This window comes from Syngnathus typhle, linkage group LG1 (genome assembly GCF_033458585.1).
Source record: "Syngnathus typhle isolate RoL2023-S1 ecotype Sweden linkage group LG1, RoL_Styp_1.0, whole genome shotgun sequence".
NCBI lineage: Eukaryota > Metazoa > Chordata > Actinopteri > Syngnathiformes > Syngnathidae > Syngnathus > Syngnathus typhle.
Genome location: NC_083738.1, coordinates 29175188 through 29202352, shown reverse-complemented (window position 1 = coordinate 29202352; position 27165 = coordinate 29175188). Strand labels below are relative to the sequence as shown.

Genomic DNA, 27165 nt, shown 5'->3' with positions numbered 1-27165 from the left:
TTGATTGATTGAATATTTATTGATCCCCAGGGGTGGGGAAATTCAGGCCCCAGCAGTATTCATACCACAGAGTGGGTATACAAAAGACACAGGCTGCCACACAACGGCGCCACAAAGAAAGCCAGAAAGTGCTCAAGATAAAAGCCATCAAAGCAAAACAAAGCTAAAAGACAAAGGAAAAAAAAAAACTGTGGCCAACCAGCACCCCTCAATACAAGAGAACACCCCAAAACACACAAAATAGCCTCCACGGGGTCCATAGACAGGTGTCATTGCGTTATTCGTGCAAAAGATTTTCCATTGTCTTGGTGCCTTGGATGGGGGAAGGGTTAGATGGCAGCTAAGGTGATGTGACTCGCTCACGTGAATGAGAATGTCCTGGGCTTGAGCTGCACCCAATCTAAAGGCGGCAGGAATAGCGGCGGTGGCAGCGGCGGTGGCAGCGGCGGCGGCAGTGGCAGCGGCGGCTTTCTCACGCATCTGCGCGCGCCTCACGGCTTGCTCGGTCTCTGACGGATGAGACCGTCCCAACGCTTCCACCGCGGTTTTTACCCCAACAATGACACAAGTGTGCTTCCGAAAATAAAGTCTTCTTTTTATCACTTACAGACTAACTAAAGCAACTGTTCAAATATTTCCCAAGTTGTCATAGATGGTATCCGGTGAGCCCAGTGCTGACGGTTTGGACTGATTTGACCACGATGTGGAAGGTTTAGAGACGATGCTGTACAGCTCCCTTTCCTTTCCACCCCGAAAGTTGTTGTTGTTGTTGTCGTTGCCGCCGCTCACATTGTCATCGGGCCCGCCAAGTTTCCCAGGAGGCGACGGTACGGGCACTTTCCGAGCTAAATTGCACCAGACGGGTTTGGGAGCGGCGACGGGCTTGGGCCATCTTGGAGCCGGCAGGTGTCGCCCACCACGATTGGCGGGCCAATGTTTGTGGGACTCCAGAGACTTTGCGTGGGCAGGGGTGCTGTAATCTCGCTCCGGTCCCGCGGGGGCCGGTGCTTCCTCCTGCCTCTTCCTTCCTCCTTTGGCGCAACCCTCCGGTTCATCGTAGATATGCTCCGGAGAAGGAAGGGGGGTGGGCAGAGCTCCGGGGTTCGACATGTTATCGTTCACGCCGCGTCTCCCGTCCCCATTCAGAAGCAAGACATCCGTCTGACGGCTGAGCTCCAGGCTGATGCGGTCATAGACGTGAGAATAGAGGTCCCGGGCTTTCCTCTGGTCGTCGCCCCCACGAGCTTGGGCCCCGCCCCCGGAGGACTCGTCACCCAGCGGACGCAGGCGACAGGCTGGAACTCGCAGCGCCGAGGCGATGCTGTCCACCGGGTCCGAGTAGAGGCCGTCGGCCTTTTGCGGGGGCAGACGGACGGCGTCTGCCGGCTCGGAGTAAAGAGCGGCTCGTCGCTCGGGTGAGGTAGGACACTTTGCCGTCCCCCGGCCTCTGGGAGAGCACGGAAGTGTGTCGGCTCCGCTCGCAGAACCCAGTAACGCTGGCAGTTCTGGCAAACTCCTCCCTTTGTGTCTATCGACGGCGCCGCACGCTTGCCCTCTCGCCCCCACGCCGCCATCTCCTCCCTCCCTTTTCCCGAGCACACCGTCTGCGGAGCCCGGTTTGCTGCCGCCCGAATCGCCGTCGGCCTCCCAGCTGTTACAGCTGCTGCCGCCGCTGTCTCCGCTTGCGGGTGCCGCGGCGCCAGCTGCGTCGCGTACGTGCCGCAGCGAGGGCGGGCACTCTGGCTCAAAGTCGACGGGGCAGCTTAGGGGACGCTCCTCAGCCAGGGCCTTCTGGGACTTGATGGCCCGGTCCACCAGGACGAAGATCTCGTTACCTTGCTTGGTGTCAAAGCTGAAGTTGCCGGGGCCCGAGTCACAGCGGCGCCCGGACTCGAAGGAAAACATCACCTGGAGAAAGAAAAGATCAAGCCAGATGGATTTCAGTTCAGCCTGTGACAGAAGCCTCTGAAGGAAGGTTTTGCACCCTTTTTTTTTTAGTCTGGCTGGCTTTGACTTGCTTTTCGCGTTACTCCTGTTAGCAAATCCCCACCAACGACGAGCTTTCCTTAAGCCGTCTTCTGCGCATACGTAATTGAACCGTCTCGTGTAAGCGACCGCGTGTCAACAGCACAGCACCCGCGGCCTCGGAAACACAAGATGCTCTGACCGCTCAGTCGGTGGCTCAGCAACACGCACGGACTCTGACCCACCCGGTCTCGACCGTATCTCCTCAGCAGCTTATATGGCCAGACAAAGATGTCCCTCTTTGTCTTGGGCTCTTTCAAGATCAGAACGTCGCTTTCAGCTTTCAGCCAGTAGTTGCCCGACAGCCCGCAGCGGTCCGAAGCCTCGGTCGGCTGAATGGTCACCCAGAACTGGTTGGCTGCGGACACGTTTTTTGTTTTTTCTTTCACAGTTTACAAACGATTGCTTACGCAAGCGCTTTGGGCTTCTGCCTGTCGCATACTCACCCTCCTCTCTGGAGTAATAGATGAGGTTTTCTGACATCTTCAGGTCTTGAGGTTCCCCGTCAATATTCCTATTGGCGCCGCCGCCGCCGCCACTTCCACCCTTTGGAGACACAAATTTGCCTTCATGCAAAAGTGCTCACGGAAGCAGCATATGGGAAGATCTCTCTCCGCTCGTCAAAGTCTTTGAGCCTTTTAAAGCAAAGGCAGGCGCCAAAGGATACCTGAAACGCAATGTCACACATGGTATTCATCCACTCCTCTGCGGCTTTCTTCTCAGCGGCAAACACGTGGGTCTTGTCGTTGGTCTCCACGCAGAAGGCCGCCATGTTGTCTTTGGGACAGTTCTCCGTCAGCGCCGGCAGGATGGAGATGCACTCGGACAAGCGGATAATCTTCTTGTCGAGCTTTCTGGTCTTCTCGTTTGAATTGCCGCCGGCCGCGCCTCCCGACCCGGCCGCGTCGAAGAACTCCAGGCGCGCGATTCCGTTTTGGCTGGCCGGATAGAGGACGAACCAGTTCTTCTTCCATTTCTGTCGGGCACAACGACATAAGGAGCCACTGTCACGCCACGCTTTGATTTTGTTCTGTTCTGAGATTGGGGAACCCCTTAAAATGGGGTGCGATCGCAGCGTTGAGCTCAGCCGAAAGCAAATGTCAAGAGTTTCACCTCATTCCTTCTTTCCACAAACAGTAAGCCGTCAAGTTGTACCGTGGCTTTCGTACAAGGAACGCGTTCCCGCTGACTTTTTCCACTCTCTATTGTGGGACGGACGGAGCGAGGGCCAAAAATGTTTTTGCTGCTCCATGTCATATGACCCAAAGGAGACGCTCAACATAGACAAAGACCCTCTTTCAATTCCCCGCCAGGCAGGAGATGTGTTCTTAGCCAGAAGCGCGTTAGGAGCAAAGGCACGTATGCGTGGAGACCCAAGTCCGAACCCCTCGAACGATGAGCGTCCGCGGTATGAAGGTCGAAGGTTGTTCAAAAAACAAAACAAAACAAAACTGTCTTTCTTCCGTACACGGCTGTGTGCAGCTCACACACCAAATGGAGCTCATGACGAGGCTACCACGACGATAAGAACAGCAAAAGATTACCTTGCCAAACTTTTGATGCTGCACGTAAAGTTGTCCCTCCTTCGTGTGAGTGTCCATGCCCCCGGCCGGGCTCCAGGGACCCGAGCCTCACCCCCACCCCCCAGCCCCAGGTAATCCAAATTTGACAGCAGGGGAGGGGGGGGGGGATCCTCTTGAGTTTGTTGTTCTTTTTCTCTCCCCCCCACGTACCCCTACATCCCCAACCCAAGCAAGCAACTTCCCCACTTCTTTCACTTCCGCTGCCTGGCTATGAAAGGCTGAGAAGGGTTGCCGTGGGACTAAGCGATGCAAAGCGGCACGGCGCAAACAAGTCAAGGCCCAACAGAACACTGGGCGGTCCCGTTTGGGATCAAAAAAGTCCGAAACTAAAGTTACGCTTCTACTTGATGTGTCTGACGGCTGCGGTGAGAGTGAGCTGTGGGAAACGTTCGCATCAAGAATCCCAGTCTTCCCTTTAACCTTTCAGTATAAAAGCTCGTTGGTCCTTAACTAATTGACAACCAGCACCCCCTCACCCCCACCCCGTTCTACGTAGGAATACTATGATTCCCTAAAAAAAAAGGTGAGAGGTCATCAGGGGTGCCGTGGGAAATCACGTACTTTCAGTTTATTTGTCGGGACATTGTTATTTATTTGATATAACTGCCTCGTGACTTTGCTGGCTATGCCAATGATATGTAATGACAGGCAGAACAATAATATCCTCTTATTATATTGGTCACCTGCTGGGTATTCTTCCAATATGACTCATGGAGGTAGTGTATTCTGTGCATTGGAGTTAGCACAGAGTAAATCCAATTCGTGTGAAAATGGACACAAGATCACTTTCTAGTCATTTTTCGCAAACTAGCTTATTGAAACATTTATGTTTGGCGTTGTTTGCGTCTTTGTTAGACAAAATAGACACCCGCCGTCGCTCAGTAAAGGTTGGGAAACGAATATAATCATGTCAGTCAGATGTTTTGTTTTGAAGGTCTGGCGCTTGATATCTGCTTTTTTCCGCCGCTTGACACGCGCTCGTCTTCCTCTTCTCAGATCGCCTCACTCTTTCGTAACGTCGCTTTTCCTCGCTGTCATGGCACACTTAACACATTGTCCCTAATACGGTGTCAGAACGACAACAAAGTTCAAGTGATTTTTGCTTTTACACTACTTTCCTAGGATCACGTAAAACAAAGTTGCAGGGGGACTCGCCCACTTTGGCAAGAGATTTGCGAATGGCTTTTTAATGGGCTGCAGATGCCTCGTGTTGGCTCTCAGCGATGTCCCTGATTCGAGCCCAAAACCAGCACTATGAACCCTCTTCGTTCATCATGTCGTAGAGGAGGAAGGGGGAGGGGGAGGAGGGGGGTCCAATCAGTCGTTTTAGTAATTTTAGTACGGTTTAACAAACTAAAAGAAAATCACTTTAAACTCAAAACAGTGAGATAGTCACACTGATTTGATTCGCAGAGGCAAACGCGGGATGCTGCAAGCAAATAAATAAATAAAAATATGCAAACACAAATAAGACAAACACACACACGCAAACGACTAAGAACGCAAAAGAAAAAACGGCGCCGCAAGTAAGAAATGCCGCAAACAATGGAAAATCACCCGTTACCCGCCACCTTGAATTTCATTTTGTCGACGGTACAATGCTGCCGTCCACTGGTCGTTTGAGAGCATGGCAAAGTTCAGCCCAGTTCTTTGGAGATCGTCGCAGTCACGCGGACGGAGCGAAGCAGGAAGTGGAGCAATGGCAACCGTGTTCGGCGGCGTAGAAGGGTAAGTTTGAAAAGATAGCGCACAAAATGTTGTACGTTTTTCTGCTCGATCCCCATCGCTAAAGACATCACTTGCGGGGAAGTCACTGCTACCTACGTCCTGGCATTCGGCACTACAGTGTTTAGTTGAAGTTCCAATGTCCAACCAAGAAAGACTCATCCACAACTTGGTGTGCGCCCGTAGTGGAGGAACCCATTCCAAGGCGCTGCTGGTGGCACAAGATGGACGAATCCTGGCAGAGACTGTGGGTCCCTCCACCAACCACTGGGTGAGCAAGCGAGCGAGCGAGCGGGCGAGCCGGCGAGCGAGCAGGAGTAGTCCTGATGACTTTTGTCTAATCAAACAATTGTGTTTGCGCAGTTGGTGGGGGTGGAGAAATGTATCGAAACCATCAATCTCATGGTCCAGAGAGCCAAAGTGGAGGCGGGACTGGATCCAAACACACCGCTGCGCTTGTTGGTCTGTCAAATGATGGCTGGCAGAACGTGATTTTTATTTGTTTCCTGTTTTCGGCCAAAACGTGCGTTTATGTCAACAGGGCATGTCTCTGAGTGGGGGCGAGCAGAAGGAGGCCATCGACAAGCTGATTGCGCAGATGAAAGGCCGCTTTCCGAACCTTAGCCAACATTATTTCATCACGACCGACGCCATCGGCGCCATGGCTACCGCTAGTGATCGCGGCAAGTCCAGGCTTAGCACACACCAGTCGAAACAGGCTTGATACTTTGCACCCATTAGGTGTGCGTGTGGCATTATCTCTGTCAAGTTGGCTGCTTGATCAGAGTTCGGGTGTTCGCTGTTTTTCGGCAGGAGGCGTGGTCTTGATCTCGGGCACCGGCTCCAACTGCAAATTGATTAATCCGGACGGGTCCCAGATCGGCTGCGGGGGCTGGGGTCACATGATGGGTGACGAGGGGTCCGGTAAGAAGTTCAACATTCCTGGACCATATCCGATTTGAAGAAACTCCCCCCTCCCCCTCCAACACACACATTCACACCGTCATACGGCGGAATCGAACTCGCAGTGTCGGCACACAAGACAGGCAAGTCTACACCATCGGCAACTCCCACCGGTCTGAGAACCGTAAAGCTTCGGAAACGGCTCTGCGCTGCGGTCCTGATAGGAAATGTGTCAGTGGGCAAAGCGGCGGTCACCGGAAGAAAAACGGACAGTACTTACCGGTAAGCGCGAGTGACGAGCCTCCGAACATGTTCTTTGCAGCTTTCTGGATTGCTCATTTAGCGGTCAAGAGCGTCTTTGACGCAAAAGATAAGCTGGCTACGCCTCCTCATGATGTCACGTATGTGAGAAAAGCCATGGAGGCGTATTTTGCGGTGAGCTTCCGTCCCATTCGGCCCGACGTTCCCACGTGCCATGCCAAAGCGGATTCCCAACGGTTCTTTGTAGGTGTCTGACCTCATGGGAATGCTGCCGCACCTCTACACAAACTTCCAGAAGTCCCGCTTTGCCGGATTCTGTCGGAAGGTGGCTGAAGGTAGGCAGTGAGTCGCGCCAGCCGCAAATGATTGCTTGGAAATACTATTGTGAAAGGCAAATATTTGCTTGTGTGTCGAAGGTGCGGAGGCCGGGGATGCCCTGTGTCGATATGTGTTCTCCCAGGCCGGGAGAGTCCTCGCCAAACACGTGCGAGCCGTGCTACCTGCGGCGCAAGAGGTGACGCCCGCACACCCGCCCGATTGCACCGTCATCGCTTTCCTCTGTGAGCGCCGCCCTATCTACCTCCCTCCCTCTTCCAGCCTCTACTGAGCGGCGACCTCGGCCTGCCCATCCTGTGCGTGGGCTCCGTGTGGAAGAGCTGGGACCTTCTGAAACCGAGTCAGCTTCCGTCGACTTTGCCCTCTTGCGCAACGCGTACGGCCGTCTCCACAACTCCCCGTCTTGTGCCACCTCCCTCGCAGGCTTCGTCCAGGTACTGGATGAGGCGGCGGCGTCACAGGAGCTCAAGGGTCGTTTCCACAGCTACAGCCTTCTGTCGTTGAAGCGGTCCTCGGCCGTCGGCGGCGCCAACCTCGGAGCTCAGAGTTTGGGCGCACTTCTAAAGATGGACTACGCGGCCAATGTCGACGTCTTCTACCGTCACTCCTGCGAGAACGAGCGCTGAGGGCGTAAGATGCAGAGAACGTTTTAGTCTTTTTGTTCCATAGTTGCGGACTACGTCTTCTTCTCGCGCGTCATCATATTGTGATGCCGACAAACAGCGCAGAGGACTCGCTTAGCCACCCGTCCGTTTTCTGAAGCTGGTCCCACAAATTACGTTACGTTAGCTACCGACGGCGCTTCCTTTTGTATGTCAGCGATGCCACCATCTGCTGGCCGCCCAGCTGCATTGCGCACACAAAGGGCACTAAATTCCAAACCTGACGTGTCTCTCCCTACTTTGAAGATGATCAGTCAGTTCCCACGCTGAATTGGACGACGACAACAGACTCCGTTGTGGATGCTTGTCATGCCTAAGAAAGCTCCAAAGCAGTTTGCCTTGAATATCTTTTATTCATTCTTTGTATTGAAATGAATACTCTGTCTTTGGACCTCTTTAACTCTCACGGCTCGTGTCAACTAACTTGAACAAAAATCAGCCAAAAACGATTTGAAGTTGCACAACCCACCTGGCAAACATGAGGAAGTTCCGCTTTAACCCCATGTTCAAATAAACTCAACTTGACGGTGGCAAAGTGAAATGTTTCTACTCATTAACAGTCAAGTTTATTACACAAAAGTAGGACAACAAAAACTACCGAGCTGACGGGGCATATCCGTGCGACCATCTCCTACAACTCACGCCAAATCAGGCTCACGAGAGGAACTTCCTCCTACGTGCGATTGGGGGGGGGGGGGGGGGGGTTGTTACGGTGACAATCAGCCCAGACAGATATCGCCCACGTGACGGGGCGGAGCGGACCCAAACACCTCCGTCCTCTAAACAGGATGAGAAGGACAAAACCAAAGTGGGGAAGAGGCCATTTGAAAATCCCATGCGAGTATGGACACTTGTTGGGAGGCCGGACGAATAAGTAAGAATGTCAGCCGCCGGTCCCCTGCGATCACGCCCGAGCGTTTGGATCGGTCTTTGTAGCATCCTGCAAAATTGGCAGGCTCTGTGACATCGCGGGCGTCAATGCGTCGCGGGGCCTTTGATAGACGGGCAGAGTGGCCCACCGCGCCCTCCGAAATTTGGGCTAAGGAAACCTTCAACCGCTTTGATGTCCAATTTGACCAAACACAAAATGTGTGCGAGGTCATTTTTTAAGTTTATTGTTACACTCGGTTCAAGTTGTTGAGTCTGGCGTCAATCGCTCGGTAGCTGCCGCAATTCCCGCGGGGGAGGGGTTGGGGGCGATGTGTGTCTGTGTAGGGGGGCTCGGTGGGCGCACGCCCCCTCTGCCGTGTATTGGGAAGTGTGGCCGCGCGGAGGCCCCCGTCGTAGGGCCGGACATGTGTCGAGACCCCGCTCCAAAGTGTCGCTCGGTTCGCAAGAAACAAGAAATAAAAAGAAAGGGAACAAAACGAAGAAATAATCCCCCCACCCCCCGACTGGGCCTAATCACACGGTGGTTGTGTGTGCATGTGTGTGTATGTGTGTGTGTGCGTGCGTGCGCGTGAGAATCAGTGTGCTGACTCATGGCCGCCAGAGTCTCTTGAGAATGCGTGAGGACTGGTGCACGTGCGTGTAGGCTCCATAGGGGTGAGGGGGACTTCTAGTATTTCTTCCCAGGGACAAACTCCTTGGCTTCGGGGTTCAACATGCTCTTCCTCTGCACAAAAGAAGGGGAGGGAGAGAGTGAGCGCTGCAGGCAGGCTGCTAGGTAGGTAGGTAGGCAGGCTGGCCGGCAGCCAGGCAGGCAGGCCTTGCTTGCACCAATCTTCTCACCGCCACTTCCTCCAGACTGTTGTGGTGTTCGCTGACAGACAGGCCGTTGAGCTGCTGCTGCAGTTGCTCCACCCCTTGATTGTTGAGATCACGTGACGGGATGAACCAGTGCTGGTCCTCTTCCTCCAGCATCTCCTGGAAGCAGCGGTCCAGGAACTCTTGCTCCAGCAGCTCTTCTTCCACCTGCAGGAAGGGGCAAAGCACGACAGTGGATCGGTGGGGGCAGACGACGGCTAAAGCCAAACCAGTAACGCTGCCAAAACACAACTTCTACACTAGATCCACACCTGTCTGTTATACTCCTCCTCATTCTCCATCCACATGTATTCGGCAAAGGGGTTGGCGTCGTTGGTGTCGCCCGCATGTCCGTTAGCCACCGGCTCTTTGCCCTCCTTCCCTGGCGCGCCTCCCCCCGGTGTCTTGGCCACCTCGGGACCACTCATCTCAGCCGGCTCTGCGTGGGATGAATGACAATGGAGGTCATAAGAAGGACGTGAGGGATGGACATTTGACAACACGACCGTGCTCTACCCTACAGCCATAGCATCCGAGGCTTCGTGAGAGGTTATGTAACGCGGACGGACGGATGGACGGACGTCACCGTGGCGTCGAGCCTGCTAGCGTCTGCACGCAGCTAACGGGCTAAGGCAGGTGCCTGGTCGAGTCTACCTGCAGAGTTACTCGAGGGATTGCACAGCGCAATTAGCTGCCAGAAGAGTATGGGAGGGGCGGGCTGCTAACTGGTTAGCTGCATGCAAATAGACGCTGAGCTGACTGAGCCGAGCTGCGCTGCGCTGCGCGGCGCTGTCAACGAGCAGGCCTAAAGACGGCCGCCATTCCGTCAACAACAAAAGGCCGGCTCGAAACCATAGCACGTAGCTGCTCCAACACGCAAGGCGCAACCAACACAATCTCAATTTGAGCACCTCCAGACAATCAAAGTCCAAGCTCGATCGCTGTGTGCGGCAAACAAAAGGCGAGTGCTCCGCTACGTGTTAGCACGATGCTAACAGCATGGCAGCATCACCGAAGCAGATCAACAAAAACAAGGCAGCGTTCCAGGTTTGCAGTGGCTTTGCACGGGACGAAGGCAAAACCCGCATAGCCTTGACGTTCTGCGGGCCCAGGGTTACCTGGCATCGTGTACTCCGAGTGTGACGTGACCCAAACGTCGGTTCTGTGGCTCGCTGATTGTTAAGGGTTGCTTCCGTCGGAATTTCAGTGCAGCAACGCAATGGTGCGCGAGTTAGCTAAATCTTGTTAGCCGTCGCCTTGCTAGCGCAAGCAAACTGGGATGCTCACGTGATCTCTATCGCGTTGACGTGTTTCGCAAAAACCGTTGTTCGCACTGCTTTTGGAAGTTTCGGGGGCAAAACTATTCCCCCTCAAATTGCTATCACTGTACTCTGATGGTTTGGATCGGTGCCCATGTTTTTTGTTACCTAACTGGTTTCAGTCTTGCCACGAATCAAACAAGCGACAAATATAGATTAAAAAATACGGCATCGGGAAGGGGCATTGAACGCAGCACATGAACAAACACGCCGCCCACCCGCCCTTGGTCGTGCTGCGTTCACATGTAAATCGGAATTGCAGCTTTTCTCTGTGAGACCGCAACAGGAACGCATTTCTAAAACATCGGGTCTAACGTAAGTCCTTGTAGTTGTTGTTACAAAGTTCGGAAAATAACAGTTTATATGGAAATTAAAGTAGAGCAGTTCAGAAGAAGGATAGATGTACATCGCTGTACCTACTTAAATGTGTCAAAGCTGAAACACGTTTACACGCGTGCGACGTAAACTGAATCCTTCCCGTGATGCCTACGTTTGTCGTTGACTTTTATGCCTGTCATAGTGGGGTAATCTGTGTCTTGGTGGAACCAGCAGGCGTTTCATGTTCGTGATGTAGATTGACGATTGGTTTTCTTCAAACGGCCGTTTGGTCACTTGACGGCTCGGTTGTGACGCCACGGGCAGCCAATATTCCGAGGTAGCGGGAACGCGACATTACTCACACCAAAACCAAATGTCTGCGTGGCTTCGTCAATCCTCGAGTGTAACCAAATAAAGCAGCTACCAGTGAACTATATTTTGTTTGACTCCGGCCTAAGCACTACAGCAGACGTAACAAACGGTGTGCGATTTCGGGACATTTATGTGCTGCCACATGTTGGAGTCCCGTGGAATTGTCCCTAAAACGTTTTTCCATGCGGTCGGTCGTAGGAGGGAAGTCGTTATTCTACTTTCCGAAGGGCAAATTTCTCTCTTTCGACTGTCTGTGGCAAAGTTCTGGCAGGGGGTTGCTGGCTGGCTGGCTGGATGGATGGATGGCTTCTCACTGGCAGACTACACAGACTCACCCAACAACTTGAGGTGTAAACGGGGCGAATCCGCTGGAGCAAACGATCGTCTCTGCTGCCTGCCGGATGTCACGCTGTGTTAACGTTCAACTTTTTTTTCCTCCCATCAACAAACACGTGTCTTCTTTGACACTTTTGGGACGCGAAAGCAAGCAAGCAAAATCCACTGCAGCATTCAGCGGAGAGGAGCCCTGTGCCGTGTTAAGTTGATCCAACTGGAGGCTTCGCCCATTGGTCGAAAGGGACGCCAATCAGCTCTTTGGCACAGTGCAATTGGTCATACGGCCCACATGCCCGCCCCCATTCACAGAAGTAAACAAAATGTACCCAATGCTATAGTTCTGTATTACTCAATGTGGCTTGTTAATATTTGACAAAGTCAACGTTTACGTGGCAACTGTAGCACTTACCTAACCTTTTAATGTTGGTAATCAACGTAAAAAATAAAAATGCCCCTGAATCCAGCAAAAATAGACAATATTTGCTCGGCGTTTCAAACAAGTGGTTTGCACGGCTGCTTTGCAGTCGTACTGTTCTGGGTTTGACTCCCAGAGGGGTGGCCATATTTGCCACCCGAGTGAAGGTGGCCGGCCATACTTACTAGGGGGGGCAACGGTATAGATAACCCACGGTACAGATAACCCACGGTACATCCCTCGGTATTTGCGCCATGGTTTCAGGACACCATTTTTGTGTTTACAGAGTAAAGAACTTTTTTTCGATCAGAATATAGCGTCGTTTGCTTTTCAGTAACATTTTTCTTAATCTGGGATTCATTTAAGTAATAATGATTTCGACACTCTTCTCAAGCCTAACCCTAATTCGAAACCCTAACTTTAACTTGGTAGGCTACTTTGAAACTGTAACCCAGGGGTGGGCAATTCCGGTCCTCGAGGGCCGGCCGGTGCTGTCCTGCATGTTTTCCAGGTCTCCCTGCAGAGACACACCTGATTCAAATGATCAGGATTGTTATCCAGCTTCTGCAGACCTAGCTAATTATCGGACCATTTGAATCAGGTGTGTTGCAAAAGGGTGACAGAAAATATGCAGGACACCGGCTGGCCCTCGAGGACCGGAATTGCCCACCCCTGCTGTAACCCTAGTTTAAAACCTAACGCTTGACCCTATCACGTCTACAGAACCCAAACCCTAATTTGCAATTCATACGGATACATGGGGAGGTTTCTGCAATCTGCGTTTATTTACTTTTAACAGAACACAAGTAGCTGTTGGAGGACAATGTGTGATTTTACCAATTCATATCAGACCATCCATATGAAGAATACAGTTGAGAGCGATACAAAGCATGTCACGACAAATAAATTGGGTCAGAAGAGAAAAGAGAAAATTGTCAAAACATATCACCGATGATCAACTATGTGTTTCTCACAAGTGAACAAAAAGGACGCCACGGAGAGCATACGTCCAAAGCCGCTGAGCTGCCTGCTCCCAAAATCTGCCTCTCCATCACAAAAACTTGCCATTTGGTCTGCGTGTGTGTGTGAACAGAGATGATTTTAAAACGTAGCATATGTATGTATAAATGTATTAATCCAATGTCATACGCAAAAGACAAATATCCGACTGTTACCAATCACTCAGTGCGTCCAAATTGCCCTTTTATATTTATATTTGCCAATTGTTCACGAGGCAAGTTCACGAACATTGACGTTGTTTTAAATACTGCAAGATTAAAAACACAGCGAGCCAGCGAGCGGGACCGAAGAACAAGTTGCATCCTGGTGTGTGTGTGTGTGTGTGTGTGTGTGTGTGTTTGGTCATCTCCAAGAACACAGGCAAGGTTTCTCTGTCACCGAGACACACAAAGTCATCAACTTTGCTGGCTTGAATGACACTCATGAATTAATACAGTGGGGAGGGAGCTACAAAAAAATCAAATCAAAGTACATAACACAAGCAACGTGCCGCTTGGGACGAGCGCATCATTTCTTCAAAGCAGCCGCGGCTACCTTTAGTGCAGGGGTGTCAAAGTCCAGTCTGCATTCCTACGCGTCTTCCAAGTTTCCCTCGTTAAACACACCTGACTCAAATGATCAGTTCATCCTCACGTTCTGCAGGAGCCTGATCATTGAATCAGGTGTGTTTAACGAGGGAAACTTGGAAACCATGTAGGAATGCGCCCCCCGAGGACTGGAGTTTGAGACCCCTGCTTAGTGAAAGACGACAAAGACTTTGATTTGACCGGCGCAGAGGTCAGTAACGCTGCGTCATCCAATTTTTCGATGAAGTGCGGTTCGCTTTTCACAACTTTACCTCTTGCCGTTTTGATAAGAGAAAAAAAACCCAAGCCGCTCAGTGCACGAGCTCCAGCTGGCCGGCAGAGAAGGGCAGCACGCCGCTGACGTAGTAGGCGATGCCGAGGGAGAGCAGGGCGATGACCAGCAACAGCAGCAGGACCCTCCAGAAGCCCAGGTCCTCCACAAACTCCTGCCAGGTGGTGCGGAAGCTGGACAGCACGCCCTCGCTGCGTTGCAGGCTGGGGTTGAGCAGCGAGTGGCTCTCCATGGCGCTGGAGGCACACGGCGCAAGGAGAACGGACGCGCACGCAAAAACCTATTCAGCGTCTGAGCACCAAGCGTCCGGCCCGAGCACATACCTCTCGCGCTGAGCACCAAGCGTCCGGCCCGAGCACATACCTCTCGCTGTCGGCCATCTGCATGCTTTCCAGTTTGGAGTGAGCTCCTCGGTTAAAACCTTTCACCTCCTGCTCCTCCAGTCCCTCCAGCAGACGGATGGCGTCCTTGTTGACGCCGCGTCTCTTGGCCAGCACCAGCGGCGTGGAGCCGTTGTGATTGCTACAGCGGGCGAGAGAGAGCGAGTCGCGCCGTCAACAACGGTACGTCGACTCAAGAGGCCAGGTCCATCCGGATCGCACTCGAGTCAAAGGTGCCCTTTGAAAGGAATTGGCTTTGGGCTGAAATGTGACATTTTGCTAGGGCTTTGAATGATGAACGAAGCTTTGGGTTTACAGCGCCATAAACACGCTTACCCAAGCGGACGGAGTCAGAGCTCCATCTCGCAGGGGGCAGCGTTCAATCTGCAAAACTCCGGCCGGTCTGGTTCCGATCGCTAAATGTGTGCTCACGAGTCATGATTTGCAGCCAAACAACAGATTGCCTCGCTTACCAAATATCAATCTTCAGCCCATTGGACACCAGGAACTGAATGGTATCGACGTGCCCGCACAGGTGCAGCGCCGTATTCCCCTGGTAGTCGGTCGCCAACAAATCGGCGCCAAACTTGTGCAGCAGGCGACATATGTCCACGTTGCCCCGCGCCGCGGCTAAGTGCAAGCCGGTGCGACCCCGGTTGTCGCGGATGTTGGGGTCGCAGCCGGTCTCCAGGAGCCTCTTGGCGAAGGCCAAGGCGCCGTCGATGCAGGACTGCAGCAGAGGCACGTTGGTCTGCGACGAGTCGTTGATGAAGACATAGGACATGTCCGAGTGGCTGTCCGAAAATTCCAGCGTACCTGCATCGGGAAGGACAACGTCACTTTCCGAGGATTCGGAACATTTAACGTGCGGCCCCATTCGCCCTCACCCGGTCGCACAAGGTTAGTAAAGGCAGAAACGAAGCACCCATCGAAAGAAGCTTACTTATAGCTTGAGCTAACATATCAGCAGCCTGCGATGCTACTGGTCCGGCCAGATCGACATGAGCTCACGCGCGACTCGACAATCAACGCACGGGAAAATGACATGGAGAAGATTCCTCGTTTCCTAGGAGCTGCACGACGACGGACGTACCTGCTTAAGACGTCGCAGAGGAGCCGCGGAAATGCTGTAAGCTACCGAGAAGCGCTGTTGAAGGTGCTACCGTCTTCTGCTTCGGAGTCATTTGCTACCATCTAGCGGGCGGGAGTGTAACTAGCATCTAAGTTTTGCGCAGTTACGTCGTATTTCTTTCGACGCTTTTATCGGGTTCGCGCGCTCTCGCGGCCAGCCAGCCGGCCGGCCAGTCAGCCAGCCAGCCAGCCAGCCAGCCGGACCGACGCCACGTCCTCCACAAGTTGACAGTGATCCGACCCTCAAGAACGACTCCAGCAAGGCTTGTTTCTATTGATCAGCTGAAAGCTGATTGGTTGCTCTGGTCCCTGATGAGACATTCATTTATTTACAATCAACAGGAAGAAGGGAGAGAAAAAAAGAGACGGGACCTATCTCGGAGAAAGAAAAAAAAAAAAAAGACAGGACCTCTCTCAACTAGTAAGTGCATTTTCCATCAAAGATTTTGGAAACCCTCTTGGGTCACATCAACTCTTTCTTCTCTTTGCTAGCAGCGAATGTGAAATAAAGAGAACGGGAGTGTTGGCTCCGGAGCGCAAGCGAAGGGAACGACGAGGGAGGGGCCAACTTTCCTCGCCGCAAAGTTCGTGTCTCTCCCCGCTGGTCCCAGCGCAGAGGCGACGCGGCGTTCATTGTGGAGCCTGGAATCATCATCGCCTTGCTCTGAAAACAACGACGCGGCAGGGCCACACTCGGTTTGCATCGAGCGGCGGCTGGACCCGCGGCTCGACCTGCGGCGGGGTCCCCGCCCGTCTAGTCGGGCGTGTCGATGCAGAGTTTGGGCGGCGGCGCAAAGTATTTGCCGGGACTCTGCGTGATCACCACGCCCGTCTTTTTGCGGAACACGGGGGCGATCTTGGGCGGCGGCTCGGGGATGGGCGGGTCCTCGGCGGCCTCGGGGTCGTCGCCGCCGCCGCGCCGGAGGTCGTAAGAGACGTTGCCGTACTCTCTCAGGAAAGGGAGGAGCTCCAGCAGAAAATGGCAGAAGTCCTTGCGGATGCCAAACCACCCTAGAAGAGAAAATGAGCGGCGCCGTTGTATAATTGGCATTTTTCAAAAGCAAAACAAAGTGAAGTCACATGGAGTGTGGGTGTGGAAAATGCACAAACAAATGGATGAGGATGCACTTGTCTTAGACCCGCTTTGGTCCAGATCATGTCACAAATTGCTAGGAGTCTACAGAAAACTTCTACTCACAGTGGTTTGCGCCTTTCTGGCCGAAGGCGGTGACCATGAGCGTGAGGAGCGAGAGCCACAGCGGCACGAAGACGCACACGTAGCTCAGGCCGTTGTGGCCGTCCAGCTTGTGCACCAGCAGGATCTACGCCAGGCCAGAAGAAGGCGGCAAAGGTCAGCGACCTGGCGGCGGCAAAAGTCAGCCACCAGCCCGGCCGCTCGCCTCCCTCGCTCGCGCTCACCTCGAAGGTGAGAAGCGGAACCACGATGGTCATCCAGCTGACTGCCATGGTGATGTGAGTCCGCCGCTGCTCGGCGATGATGTCGATGGAACGGAGGAAGAGCACCGACCAGATGATGTAGTAGAGGACCACCAGGCATAGGAAGGACATGAGGATCCACAGCGGCACGCACACCACCTGCACGCAGAGCGGACCTGTGACTCACTCGGCTCCCTAACCCAAACCCAAGTCGCTCGTCTGGAACGTTTGGGCTCGACGCATTTTTTTTTTTTTTTTGGGCAAACGGGGTCGGCGGTGATGTGAAGAAAACAAGAACAAAAAACGCAGCCGTTCTGAAGCGCCTCTTCACCGCTGTCTGTCGCAGCGTGAAGTCGTATTTCGGCTCTCGACAAAATGTTCCTTGGCCCTCACCAGCCAAGGCCAGTTGATGATCCTGTCCAGCCTGAGAGCGATGAAGATGAACTGGAGAATATTCACCGAACAGAACACCTCCAGCTAGGGGGAGAGGAGGTGGTTACTTTTGCACCGTCCGCCCGATGGTTGCTAAAGTAGGCAAGGCGCATCTCACCTCCAGGGAGCGGTCGTGCCTGAAGCCCCAGACGCACGCTGCCACCGAGACGGGCGACACGAAGAAGAGCGGCATGAAGACCAGCAGCCAAAAGTAGTTGCCGCTTCCCCTGGCCACACGGTCGCACACCAACACCTCGAACATGAGCAAGAGGACGTGAAGCCCCACGGCGATCAGCATGGCCTTAAACTCCACGCAGGTCTCACCTTCAGCCCTGACAGAGAGGGAAAACGCGCCCCGCTCCCATGACTCAAGTCCCGCGACATTTCGACTGAAAAAAAAAAAAAACCTCTGGATTTTCGCCAAGATCACCGACGGCCGTACCTGTACTGAGGGTTGCGCGCCCACACTCCGGTGCCCACTGACGCCCCGATGATGACCAGCAGCTTCCACAGCCATATTGGCGTGAACACTGCCCAGTAGCTCCACTGGATAACCCCATCCAACCTCAAGGACAGCAACACGGAGAAGAGCAGCAGGCACGAGTAGATCAGGAACTTGCTGTGTGTGTGTGTGTGAGGGGGGGACAGAGTGACGGAGGTTCACGTGGGTCACGTCGAATTGGCAGTGTGCGAGAGCAAGAATTGAATTGAATTCAACAGACTCGAAAGTGATCCTATACAAGGAACGGCCAGCAACCCGAAAGAACCGCCACTGGACTATGGCGTCTCAAGGCGGGTCCGCCGCTAATGTGAGGATATCAATGCAATTAATGAATGACGACCGAAGCTGTTCATAAACAAATCCTCGTTAAGAACAGATCGGCGCATTATTTGTAGGCTTCTTTGCGTGACTTACCCCTCAAATGTTGTTAGTCACCTGAATGTTGTTAAGTACCTTAAACGTTGTACGGAAGGCTGAGATCAACCGGAGTCAAATTCCTTGTTTGGTACAAACTTGGCCAATAAAGCGGATTCTGATTCTAAAAGCGGTTGCGACGTTTAAAGTCAACGGTAGCACCGGAGGCACCCACCTGCGCACCCACACTCTCCCATTTTTAACTCTGGAGCCAAACCAGATCCATATTGGTTCAATTCCTTACTCATAGTGTGATGACATTCAGCTAAATTCGCGGACGTTCATTATACCTGGGATTAAAATCCTGAAAGAGTCCCCGTAAATTCATGGCGCAGAAGAAGACGTCGCCCGCGTCCTTTATTTCATTGTTTCCGTTTCTTTGCGATTTGATCTGGTTTTTGGGGTTCAAAAGATATTCCGCGTTAGCAGGCTAGCTTGTTTTGGGTTTTGCCCTAAACCTTCCATCGGAAATGACGTCATGACACCGAGGGAGGCCTTTTCCGCTCACAAGCGACCAAAGGAGAAAACAAACAACGGATTATTTTTGCTCGATTTCTCTGCCGTCTTTGTTTTTAATTTTCCTCGTTAAAACAAAACAGTTCAATTGTACTACTTACTACACAGCGATAAGTTTGAGTTCTTTTGCTCGTAAAACGTTGACTGAAAGTGAACAAAAGCCATCTCGAAAACGTTATCCGTGGGTGTCTTTCACAACTGAAAATCACTATTGAGCCTGAATTGTTTCTCATGCGCTGGCAGTCAGTCTCAAAAGTGTACTGTGGCTCACAGTTGCATTTCACTTTTTTAGCACAATGGACTTCAGCTTTAATAAAAGTCCATTTTTTTATTTAGCCCCAATCGAGCTGTTACATCCAATACGTTGGAAATGAACGGGAGTTTAAGATCAGGGGATGTTTGAGAATAATTGTCCATTTTGTTTGAATATGTGAAGCCCTTTGAGACTTGTTTGTGATTTAGGGCTGTATAAATAAACTTGACTTGACTTGAATGATTGAAGCCTTCTTTTCTTTCTTTTCAAATTGTGCATAACGTTTCAGTATTCTCAAATGATATTTTATTGCACTTTTTAGAAGCAAACTTCCGATTTGTGGCTTTCACATTGGCCAACCATGCTGTAGTTCAATGTTGGTCAAGATGGTGGTACTCTAAAAGTTTAGAATATTTTTTTTCCCCTCAATGGTTAGCTGGTGTAAAAAGTTGAAATGTATACAGTATAAAGCATTTTCAACAGTGCTTATGCTTGCTCAGCCCGCCCCAGTCCAGCCCAGCTGACAACAAGCAGATGACACCCCTACACCCTGAACTGGTCGCACACATCCAGACAAACAAGCAACCAGCGTCACTGAGTGGGAAGCCATCTCACGCCGCCCTGCCTGCCCGCATGTCAGGCACGGGTTGCCCGAAACCATCAGTGACTCTATGGACGAGTGCCGAGTCAAAAGTGATTGAATTCGATGAACAAGCCTTGCACAGAAGTATTCCTTCGCTGCAAATGCAATCTAAAAGTTCAAATGCAATCTAAAAGTTAACAGTTGTCGCACAACTTTGTACCGTGATGGTATCAGGAGTCGCGTTGCCATTCGACCGTGACAAAATCTGCACCGACCGGATGGCTACGTGAGCAGCAATGTATGGCAAAAATGAAGGCAACAAGACCTCCAAACAAAGCGGGAAGTGAAGGCAAACTCTATCCACCGAGGCCACTTTATAGAATGCTACGGATAACACAACACTTAAAGAGGAACGGAATGCAACTTGAGGTAAGGATAACTCTGGACGTTAATTTTTAGACATCTTGCGGATCATGTAGTTCAGGATCCCCCCGTGGTGGAAATAGGCCAGTTCCACGTCGGTGTCGAACCTCATCCGTACGCCAAAGGTTTTGCCCGTGTGGAGCTGTCGGGGGGAGAAGAAGAGCTAGGAGAAGGCGTCGTATACGAAAGGGCGCGCATTCACCAGACAGCGTACCGTCACGGCCACGATCATTCCAGGGGCGATGTTCTCGGGGATGGCGATGTGGAAGCGTTCTCTTCCGGTCAAGCCCAGACTCTCTGCGTTGTCTCCCGGCAAATACTCCAGCGGAATTATTCCCATCCCCACCAGATTGCTCCGATGGATCCGCTCGTAGCTCTCGGCGAGAACAGCCTTGATGCCCTTGATTTGGGGGGTGGAAACGTGGCTCACTGCCTTCAAGGAAAGCCTACTCTTGATAGTTTTGAATGATCTTCTACGTATCTGTTTTGTTAGTTGGTGATTTGTCCATTATAAATCACATTCAATATTATCATCATTATTATTATTATTATGAAGGGGCGTTCCTACCAGCAACAATGGACCTTTGGCTGCCCAATCTCTCGAGCTACCCGAACCATACTCCTTCCCGGCAAGAATCAGGAGCGGGACTCCCGATTGGCCGTATCGCTCGGCGGCATCAAAAACGTCCATCTTGACACGGGGAGGGAACAGACTAATTATGATGACCGAGAACCAACCTTCGGGGAATGGCATCAAAGTCTTCGTCAGTTTGTGTACAGCAAAGCCCCGTTTCTCATACGGTCACCGTCCGGCGGACATTTCCCAAATATGCAAAGTTGGGCAGGCGCCCGCTTACCACTTCGCCAGTTGGCAGGAAAACAGTTTGCGGCGCCTGCTTGTTGAGGAATTTGTTAAACAGGCGGATGTTGGCAAACGTCCCCCGGGCCATGATGGCGTCATTCCCTCGACGGGAGCCGTAAGAGTTGAACTCGCGTGGGCTGATGCTGTCGCCCAAAAAAAAGGAAGGCAATGAAATGGTTGTATTCCACGCGTGGCGTGGCGTCATTGCTTCAATTGCGATCGCTGGCTCACCCTCTGCTTGACAGGTAGCGGGCGGCGGGGCTGCTTCTGGTGATGTTCCCAGCAGGTGAAATGTGGTCCGTCGTCACTGAGTCGCCCAAGTTCAGCAGCACGTAGGCGCTGTCTATGGCTGCCGGAGGATTTAACTGCATGCTCTGAAGAAAAGACCAGCGAGCGTGTTCCAAAATGAAGATCTCTTCTTTGGCAGGCAGGCAGGCAGGCAGGCAGGTGTGCGACGAACCACACCCTGCCCAAAAAAACGTACCAAGCCATCAAAGAACGGCGGGGACTTGATATACGTGGAGGCGCCATCCCAGGGATACAGCTCGTCCGACGGCGCCACCAGAGAGTTCCAGCGTTCGTTCCCTTTCTGCAACCACATTCCGACTTCAACAACGCCCGGCAGAGCGAAAGGGCGGGCCGGCCAACCTACCTCGACGTTTTGGTAGACTTCTCTGAACATTGTCGGGATGACAAACTTTGTCTCCTCTTGCTGGATCTCTTCGCGCGTGGGCCAGATGTCCCTCAAGAAGACCCCTCGGCCATGGGAATTAACAGCTATAAAAAGCAGAGGTTTGTATTCAATGGCGTGCCACGACTCCCCAATTTACTAAACCCACACACCCACCGATAGGTTCTGTCTCAAAGTCAATCTTTACGGTCCCGGCTATGGCGTAAGCAATAACGAGCGGCGGCGAGGCAAGGTAATTGGCTCTGGTATTGGGGTGGACGCGACCTTCAAAGTTTCGGTTTCCGGACAGGACGCCTGCGGCGACCAAGTCTCCCTGAAAAAACAAAGGCACGGACAGAAGCGTTGCTGGAATGAAGGAGAAGGAGCGTGAAATCCAGCATCTTGTCTAACCCTAACCCTCTAGCGCACCAGGAACATAGCGAACGACGGTAATACCTGGGAGATGGCCTCCACCACCGGCTCCGGGAGGGGTCCACTGTTTCCTATGCAGGTCATGCAACCGTAGCCGACCACCTCAAAGCTAAAAAAGAGAAGAGAGCGATCCATACATAGCCGCTTCATTGGCATCCAATGACAATGGCAATTACGCTTTCCGTTTTATTAGCGGATCCGCCGCTGCATTCGGAAGCAATCGTTTTCGAATGGGCCTAAAATGGCTGCTCGAGAGAAGCTCATGGTCGACCCGCCTCTGCGTTGTGAGGAGCCAGATGAGGTGGCTCGGGCCTCCCAGACATCTCCACCCCGCTCAGGTGGTCCGGAGGGAGCGACCCACCCGGGACACGCCGGCGATAAAGGCCTCGGGATCCCCAGGACGAGGTGGCGCTTTGGGTTTGCCGCCCCAGATAAGCGGTGGAAAAGGGAGGTAGGGAGGGAGGGAGGGAGGGATGACAGATGGATGGATGACGGATGGATGGATGGATGACGGATGGATGCATATGACAGATGTATGCCGTTCAAATTTTAAGCTGGTAACTTTTGCCATTTGAAGAAAAAAAAAGCAAGATGAAAAAAGGCATCCTCCAGAGCTCTTTGTCGTGGCCCTGCATTTTCTGGGCTTTACGTCGCTCGGTTCGTTTGGCGCATCACACCGAGAGCGCCGGCCCGCCGTGTCCGTATGTTGAGCGCCTTTGTGCGAATGCAGTTTTGCAGCTTACCCCAACTGAGAGAGATAGTCCATAACGCCGCTCTCCTTCAGGTAATAGGTCACCACTCCACTGCCGGGCGAAAGGCTGGTCTTGATGTAAGGCCTCACGCTTAAGCCGTTCTCCACCGCCTTCTTAGCGAGGAGTCCTGGAAGAAAAGCCCGATTGATAGATAATCCAGACGTGAAAAAAGGAGGGCGATCCGAAAAGGGCCGACTCACCGGCTCCGAGCATGACGGACGGGTTGCTGGTGTTTGTGCAGCTGGTGATGGCCGCGATCACAACAGAGCCGTGGCTTAACGAGTAGTCTTTTCCGTCGTAGCAGAAGGGGACCGTGGCGCTCGGACCATCCGGGGACACGGCAAAGCCTTTGAAACCTTGCTGGATTTCGGGCACAGCAGGTCAAACGCGGCACCTGCAGCTAGCTTTCGATGCTCCAGCGGCGGCAACGAGAGATGAGACTACGCTGGCCAACGGAGCGTCAACAAGCAGCCAAATCATCATCAAGAATGCAAACTCACCTTTGCAACCAGACACCTTTCAAAGTCTTCCTTCATGTCTGAAAGAGGAATTTTGTCCTGAGGTCTCTTGGGCCCACTGCAGCACGGAACCACCGTCCCGAGGTCCAACTCTACAACCTTCAACGGAGATGCAAAGTCATTTTCCAGACTCGGTCGGATACCTGTCAGCGGCACAGACCTGACTGAAATCTGGATCCTGGGAGACGTCGCCGTAGTCCCGGAACATGCCCACGGCCTTCAGATATTTTGTAATGTAGGCCAGCTTTTGTGCTTCTCGCCCTGATTTGAGAGAAAAGAAATCACGGGCTGCCCCAAATCCGCTCAGCGCTGGTGACTTGTCACTCACCGGTCTGCTTGAGGTATTCCACGCTGACGCCATCCACCGGAAAGAACGCTGCGGTGGCTCCGTATTCTGGACACATGTTGGAGATGGTGGCTCTGTCCGCAATGGACAGGTGAGCCACGCTGGGCCCGAAAAACTCCACAAACTTGCCGACGACGCCCACTTGGCGCAGATGCTGGGAAAGAACAGACGCAAACAGGTAACACTCAATGTTTGAGGCAGGCACTGGCAGGCAGGCACTGGCAGGCAGGCACTGGCAGGCAGGCACTGGCAGGCAGGCACTGGCAGGCAGGCACTGGCAGGCAGGCACTGGCAGGCAGGCACTGGCAGGCAGGCACTGGCAGGCAGGCACTGGCAGGCAGGCACTGGCAGGCAGGCACTGGCAGGCAGGCACTGGCAGGCAGGCACTGGCAGGCAGGCACTGGCAGGCAGGCACTGGCAGGCAGGCACTGGCAGGCAGGCACTGGCAGGCAGGCACTGGCAGGCAGGCACTGGCAGGCAGGCACTGGCAGGCAGGCACTGGCAGGCAGGCACTGGCAGGCAGGCACTGGCAGGCACTGGCAGGCAGGCACTGGCAGGCAGGCACTGGCAGGCAGGCTCCTTCCTCGAAAGAGGGCTCTGTTACCTCGGTGACGGTGAGAACAATGTCGGTGGACGTAATGAAGCGGTCGGGGCTGCCGCGCAACTTGTATCCGACCACCTCGGGTAGAACCATGCTGATGGGCTGACCCAGCATCACCGCCTCTGCTTCGATGCCACCCACGCCTACGCGGAGTAGACCAAGCAAAGTCAACCGAGCCGCCACGGCGCTTTCAATTGAGAACGCCGCTCCTCGCCGATGACCGCATGATACGGTCGAGCGGAATTTGGACCGGCTCCCTTCAAAACGGGCGACTTACCCCATCCCAGAACACCGAGGCCATCGATCATGGTGGTATGGGAATCGGTGCCCACCAGGCTGTCGGGGTAGAAAAAGCCTCGGTGGTTAAACACCACCCGGGCCAAATACTCCAAGTTGACTTGGTGGACAATCCCTGAACCGGGCGGAATGATACGCATGTTCCTGAAAGCTTGGGAGCCCCACTAAAAATAAAAGACAGACAAAACCATGCCCGTTACAATCCTGCCTGTTATTCAAATCTACTGTCCAAACATAAATGGCACAGGCATTCAGCAAGGCTCTTTCTCGGGGCGCCCCGCATTTACTTTACGTTCAATCGCGGCATCACATGCAGATCTTTCGCTCTGGTTCCAGACAACGGAATTGCAATGGCATCGAGCCCAACGCATAGTTTCATCGTACCTACGAGCACGTCGCTACTATACGTGTATCGCTGACATACATTCGGCGTACTATTACGGCTCGTTAGTACCTTAAGGAACTGGAATCTCTCTCTGTTGCGCTCAAACTCCAAGTTTTGATTTTTCTGGAGGCTATCAGACCTTAAGAAGGGAACAAAAGAGAACCCCCCCCCTCACACATTACATATGAATGGAGGATTTAAAAGCTGGAAGAACTACGTATATCTTACTTTTTGTTAAAGTCCACTTGGACAGAATGATCAATGACTAGGTCAGCCGGGCAAACGGGATTGATTTTGGCAGGGTCTCCGCCAAGCTTAACCACCGCATCGCGCATGGCGGCAAAATCCACCACAGCGGGTACGCCGCTGTGAAGAAAAAGCAAACAAAGACTGCAATTGGACCACAGAAGAAAGAAGTGGTGCAGACTTACGTGAAGTCCTGCAGGATGACGCGCGCCGGCATGAACGGGATCTCCACCCTCTGCGTCTGGGTTTGCTTCCAGTTGAGGATATTTTCCACGTCAGACGGTTTCACCAGAAAGCCGTCGCAGTTTCTGACGGCAGACTCCAAGAGAACACGGATGCAGAACGGCAAGCTCCCTAACGAACAGAACCGAACCAAACCAAGCGTTGTGAATGTTGGGCTCCTTGTTTGAGAATAGGAAGGAAGCCGTTCTAGTTTGGTTCAAGCTTCTCGGAAAAGGCGCGGCAACAGATGACATTTTACCATATCTGGGATCTTCAAGTTTGGAGAGATTATAGAAATGCTGATTTGCAACCTGGGGATCCAGGGGCTCCACTATACGTTGGAATGGATGATTGACAGTTTCAGCCATCCTCGCCCAGTAGGTTTGCGCGAATCTAAAAGAAAAATGGAAATCCAAATGAAGGGCACCCGATTGGGATTGATGCCCTCGCTCCGCCCCGCTAATTTTGTCGACATTTTCGAATGTAGGTAGTAAAAGTAAAACACATATCTAAGTACAGAACGATTGGTGAAAATCTACTCAAGTACTAATATTATGAGGCGTTTGCTGACAGCCGGACCCGTTTTTTGACGTCAGGTTACGGAAACCATCTTGGGGTGGGATTGTCGGTACTCTCAGTTAGTAATCATTATTGTGACCATTAACTTGAGTCGAGACACTTGACGTTTCATGTAAATATATAAGTCGCTTTCAATGTTCTCGCTGCCTCTCAAGCACACAGCACGATAATCGGCGCGTGTGCCCCGACCCATGCCCCGTCTCTCGCAGTTGCATAATGTTGCCTTCTGTCAAAGTCGAAAGTCTGCAGCACGAGCCTGGCTTAGCATTAGCCACGCTGTCAAAGTCACATTTTGGGTTGCGATGGAACGACAACAACGGCTTCGTGGTGCAACTTTGTGCGCCTTTCACTTGGACGGCCAGGGGTAGTGTTTAAAAAAAAAAAGAAAGTTATCTGTCATCTGCCAAAGTTCTGTAACGTAATTCGTGCTGCTGGCCGAATAGCTCGAGCTACTTGGGCTCGTATTGAAGAGAAGACGCCGAATTAGTAGCACAGTCGGATCATGTGTGCCTTTTCCGGAAAACGACGGCGAACAAGTCGTGATGCGCGGCGGACTGTACCTCGTCACAAAAATCACCGTTTGACGTCGCTGCTACCCGAAACGAAGGCGGAAGTCATCTGCAGCGGAGCTTGTACGGCAACTCCACTTGGACAGACTACGTCGAGTGCTTTCTATACATAGATGGGGGAGGGCTGGTTCGCTCGCTCGCTCGCTTCGTGGGCCTTAACGTCCAGTGAGAAAGCTCATGTACGAGGAAAGATTGTCAGTGTGCACATTTGGAATAAAAAAATTGATAAAAATATCAAAATATGAAAAACTGAGCAAATCCCTTCAGAAGTGCGCTTTGAATCTCACAAAACTGGCACTCAGATACGCCCCCCCCCCCCCCCCCCCCCCCCTCCGTGCTCCGAAAAATGGCTACTGGAAGTTCCCCTCAATTTGCACAGGCTCAAACAAGACAAAGTTGCGGACTGATGCACCAAAGTTGCGGACTCCTGCACCAAATTTGCGCTGGGCGGCGGGGCCGAGGTGGAACCGCTGGCCTGGCCTGGTTCCATTTCTGATAAAGCGTGCGGAATGTAGTTGGGGCCTTGAGAGAGACAAGACGCAACTTGTAGAACTGATATGTAAGGAACCGCTATGCCAATGATGGAGAGCTCGCGGGATCGAGGAGAGCTTCCAGTATGGCAAGTGCCCTCAGAAGAACAGGACGTTGAAAAGAAAAGGACAGTGCGGTGGCTGTCGTGCATGCCTGATGATGCACGCATGACTTGGTTCCATGTGTTTGAGACTGGCTGGCGAGG

At 52.6% G+C, this 27165-nt stretch overlaps 6 protein-coding genes and 1 long non-coding RNA gene across 15 annotated transcripts in view; 2 read left to right on the top strand and 5 right to left on the bottom strand.

Moving 5' to 3' along the window:
* Window positions 1–5140, bottom strand: dok1b (docking protein 1b). 2 transcript variants are annotated; one of them, XM_061289788.1, is made up of 5 exons: window positions 3570–5140; window positions 2693–3001; window positions 2472–2571; window positions 2211–2383; window positions 1–1908 (listed from the first exon to the last, which is right to left on the bottom strand). In XM_061289788.1, the coding sequence occupies exons 1-5, from the start codon at window positions 3624–3626 to the stop codon at window positions 628–630; spliced, it is 1920 nt and encodes a 639-aa protein (XP_061145772.1). In that variant the 5' UTR covers window positions 3627–5140; the 3' UTR covers window positions 1–627. The 2 variants fall into 2 exon arrangements, with proteins under 2 accessions (XP_061145772.1, XP_061145703.1); XM_061289719.1 differs by lacking the exon at window positions 3570–5140 and adding an exon at window positions 3139–3539.
* A 40-nt stretch (window positions 5141–5180) lies between these two features.
* Window positions 5181–8036, top strand: nagk (N-acetylglucosamine kinase). Its single transcript, XM_061291192.1, has 10 exons — window positions 5181–5336; window positions 5520–5604; window positions 5697–5795; window positions 5875–6016; window positions 6147–6257; window positions 6559–6671; window positions 6745–6832; window positions 6914–7011; window positions 7095–7173; window positions 7257–8036. The coding sequence occupies exons 1-10, from the start codon at window positions 5236–5238 to the stop codon at window positions 7457–7459; spliced, it is 1119 nt and encodes a 372-aa protein (XP_061147176.1). The 5' UTR covers window positions 5181–5235; the 3' UTR covers window positions 7460–8036.
* On the bottom strand, window positions 7829–11788 carry paip2b (poly(A) binding protein interacting protein 2B). 2 transcript variants are annotated; one of them, XM_061291713.1, is made up of 4 exons: window positions 11586–11788; window positions 9514–9680; window positions 9227–9409; window positions 7829–9110 (listed from the first exon to the last, which is right to left on the bottom strand). In XM_061291713.1, the coding sequence occupies exons 2-4, from the start codon at window positions 9667–9669 to the stop codon at window positions 9054–9056; spliced, it is 396 nt and encodes a 131-aa protein (XP_061147697.1). In that variant the 5' UTR covers window positions 9670–9680; window positions 11586–11788; the 3' UTR covers window positions 7829–9053. The 2 variants fall into 2 exon arrangements, with proteins under 2 accessions (XP_061147697.1, XP_061147629.1); XM_061291645.1 differs by lacking the exon at window positions 11586–11788 and adding an exon at window positions 10360–10517.
* LOC133162612 (uncharacterized) lies at window positions 10665–11774 on the top strand. The gene is made up of 2 exons (XR_009716253.1): window positions 10665–10875; window positions 11449–11774. It is a non-coding gene; the product is annotated as an uncharacterized LOC133162612 (long non-coding RNA).
* Window positions 11789–12763: 975 nt separating the features above from the next.
* LOC133162293 (ankyrin repeat domain-containing protein 46) lies at window positions 12764–15501 on the bottom strand. Of its 2 annotated transcripts, none has more exons than XM_061291521.1 (4): window positions 15353–15501; window positions 14733–15075; window positions 14243–14401; window positions 12764–14115 (listed from the first exon to the last, which is right to left on the bottom strand). In XM_061291521.1, the coding sequence occupies exons 2-4, from the start codon at window positions 15041–15043 to the stop codon at window positions 13899–13901; spliced, it is 687 nt and encodes a 228-aa protein (XP_061147505.1). In that variant the 5' UTR covers window positions 15044–15075; window positions 15353–15501; the 3' UTR covers window positions 12764–13898. The 2 variants fall into 2 exon arrangements, with proteins under 2 accessions (XP_061147505.1, XP_061147425.1); XM_061291441.1 differs by lacking the exon at window positions 15353–15501 and adding an exon at window positions 15203–15346.
* A 154-nt stretch (window positions 15502–15655) lies between these two features.
* On the bottom strand, window positions 15656–18678 carry tmem185 (transmembrane protein 185). Of its 3 annotated transcripts, XM_061290989.1 has the most exons (8): window positions 18466–18678; window positions 17702–17878; window positions 17584–17648; window positions 17378–17512; window positions 17159–17304; window positions 16810–16986; window positions 16589–16712; window positions 15656–16401 (listed from the first exon to the last, which is right to left on the bottom strand). In XM_061290989.1, exons 1-8 carry the CDS (start codon window positions 18501–18503, stop codon window positions 16145–16147), a joined length of 1119 nt encoding a protein of 372 aa, XP_061146973.1. In that variant the 5' UTR covers window positions 18504–18678; the 3' UTR covers window positions 15656–16144. The 3 variants fall into 3 exon arrangements, with proteins under 3 accessions (XP_061146973.1, XP_061146888.1, XP_061147052.1); XM_061290904.1 differs by having other exon boundaries at window positions 17221–17304; window positions 17378–17648; window positions 18466–18669; XM_061291068.1 differs by having other exon boundaries at window positions 17221–17304; window positions 17378–17591; window positions 18466–18669.
* A 549-nt stretch (window positions 18679–19227) lies between these two features.
* Window positions 19228–27165, bottom strand: part of aco1 (aconitase 1, soluble) — an 8425-nt gene continuing 487 nt past the window's right edge. The window contains exons 1-21 of one of the 4 annotated variants that reach the window (XM_061288998.1): window positions 26421–26711; window positions 25541–25674; window positions 25245–25413; window positions 25042–25179; window positions 24883–24952; window positions 24409–24592; window positions 24135–24274; window positions 23513–23684; window positions 23345–23445; window positions 23167–23283; window positions 22867–23026; window positions 22658–22793; window positions 21939–22023; window positions 21660–21816; window positions 21465–21589; window positions 21297–21401; window positions 21044–21186; window positions 20808–20955; window positions 20519–20641; window positions 20165–20431; window positions 19228–20092 (exon numbers count right to left, since the gene is read on the bottom strand). In XM_061288998.1, the coding sequence (XP_061144982.1) occupies window positions 19976–20092; window positions 20165–20431; window positions 20519–20641; window positions 20808–20955; window positions 21044–21186; window positions 21297–21401; window positions 21465–21589; window positions 21660–21816; window positions 21939–22023; window positions 22658–22793; window positions 22867–23026; window positions 23167–23283; window positions 23345–23445; window positions 23513–23684; window positions 24135–24274; window positions 24409–24592; window positions 24883–24952; window positions 25042–25179; window positions 25245–25413; window positions 25541–25649 (2766 nt within the window). In that variant the 5' untranslated portion in view covers window positions 25650–25674; window positions 26421–26711 and the 3' untranslated portion in view covers window positions 19228–19975. Of the gene's footprint in view, window positions 20093–20164; window positions 20432–20518; window positions 20689–20807; window positions 20956–21043; window positions 21187–21296; window positions 21402–21464; window positions 21590–21659; window positions 21817–21938; window positions 22024–22657; window positions 22794–22866; window positions 23027–23166; window positions 23284–23344; window positions 23446–23512; window positions 23685–24134; window positions 24275–24408; window positions 24593–24882; window positions 24953–25041; window positions 25180–25244; window positions 25414–25540; window positions 25675–26420; window positions 26714–27165 lie in introns of those variants that run through there. The other 3 variants (XM_061289155.1, XM_061289076.1, XM_061289234.1) reach the window with 3 other exon arrangements.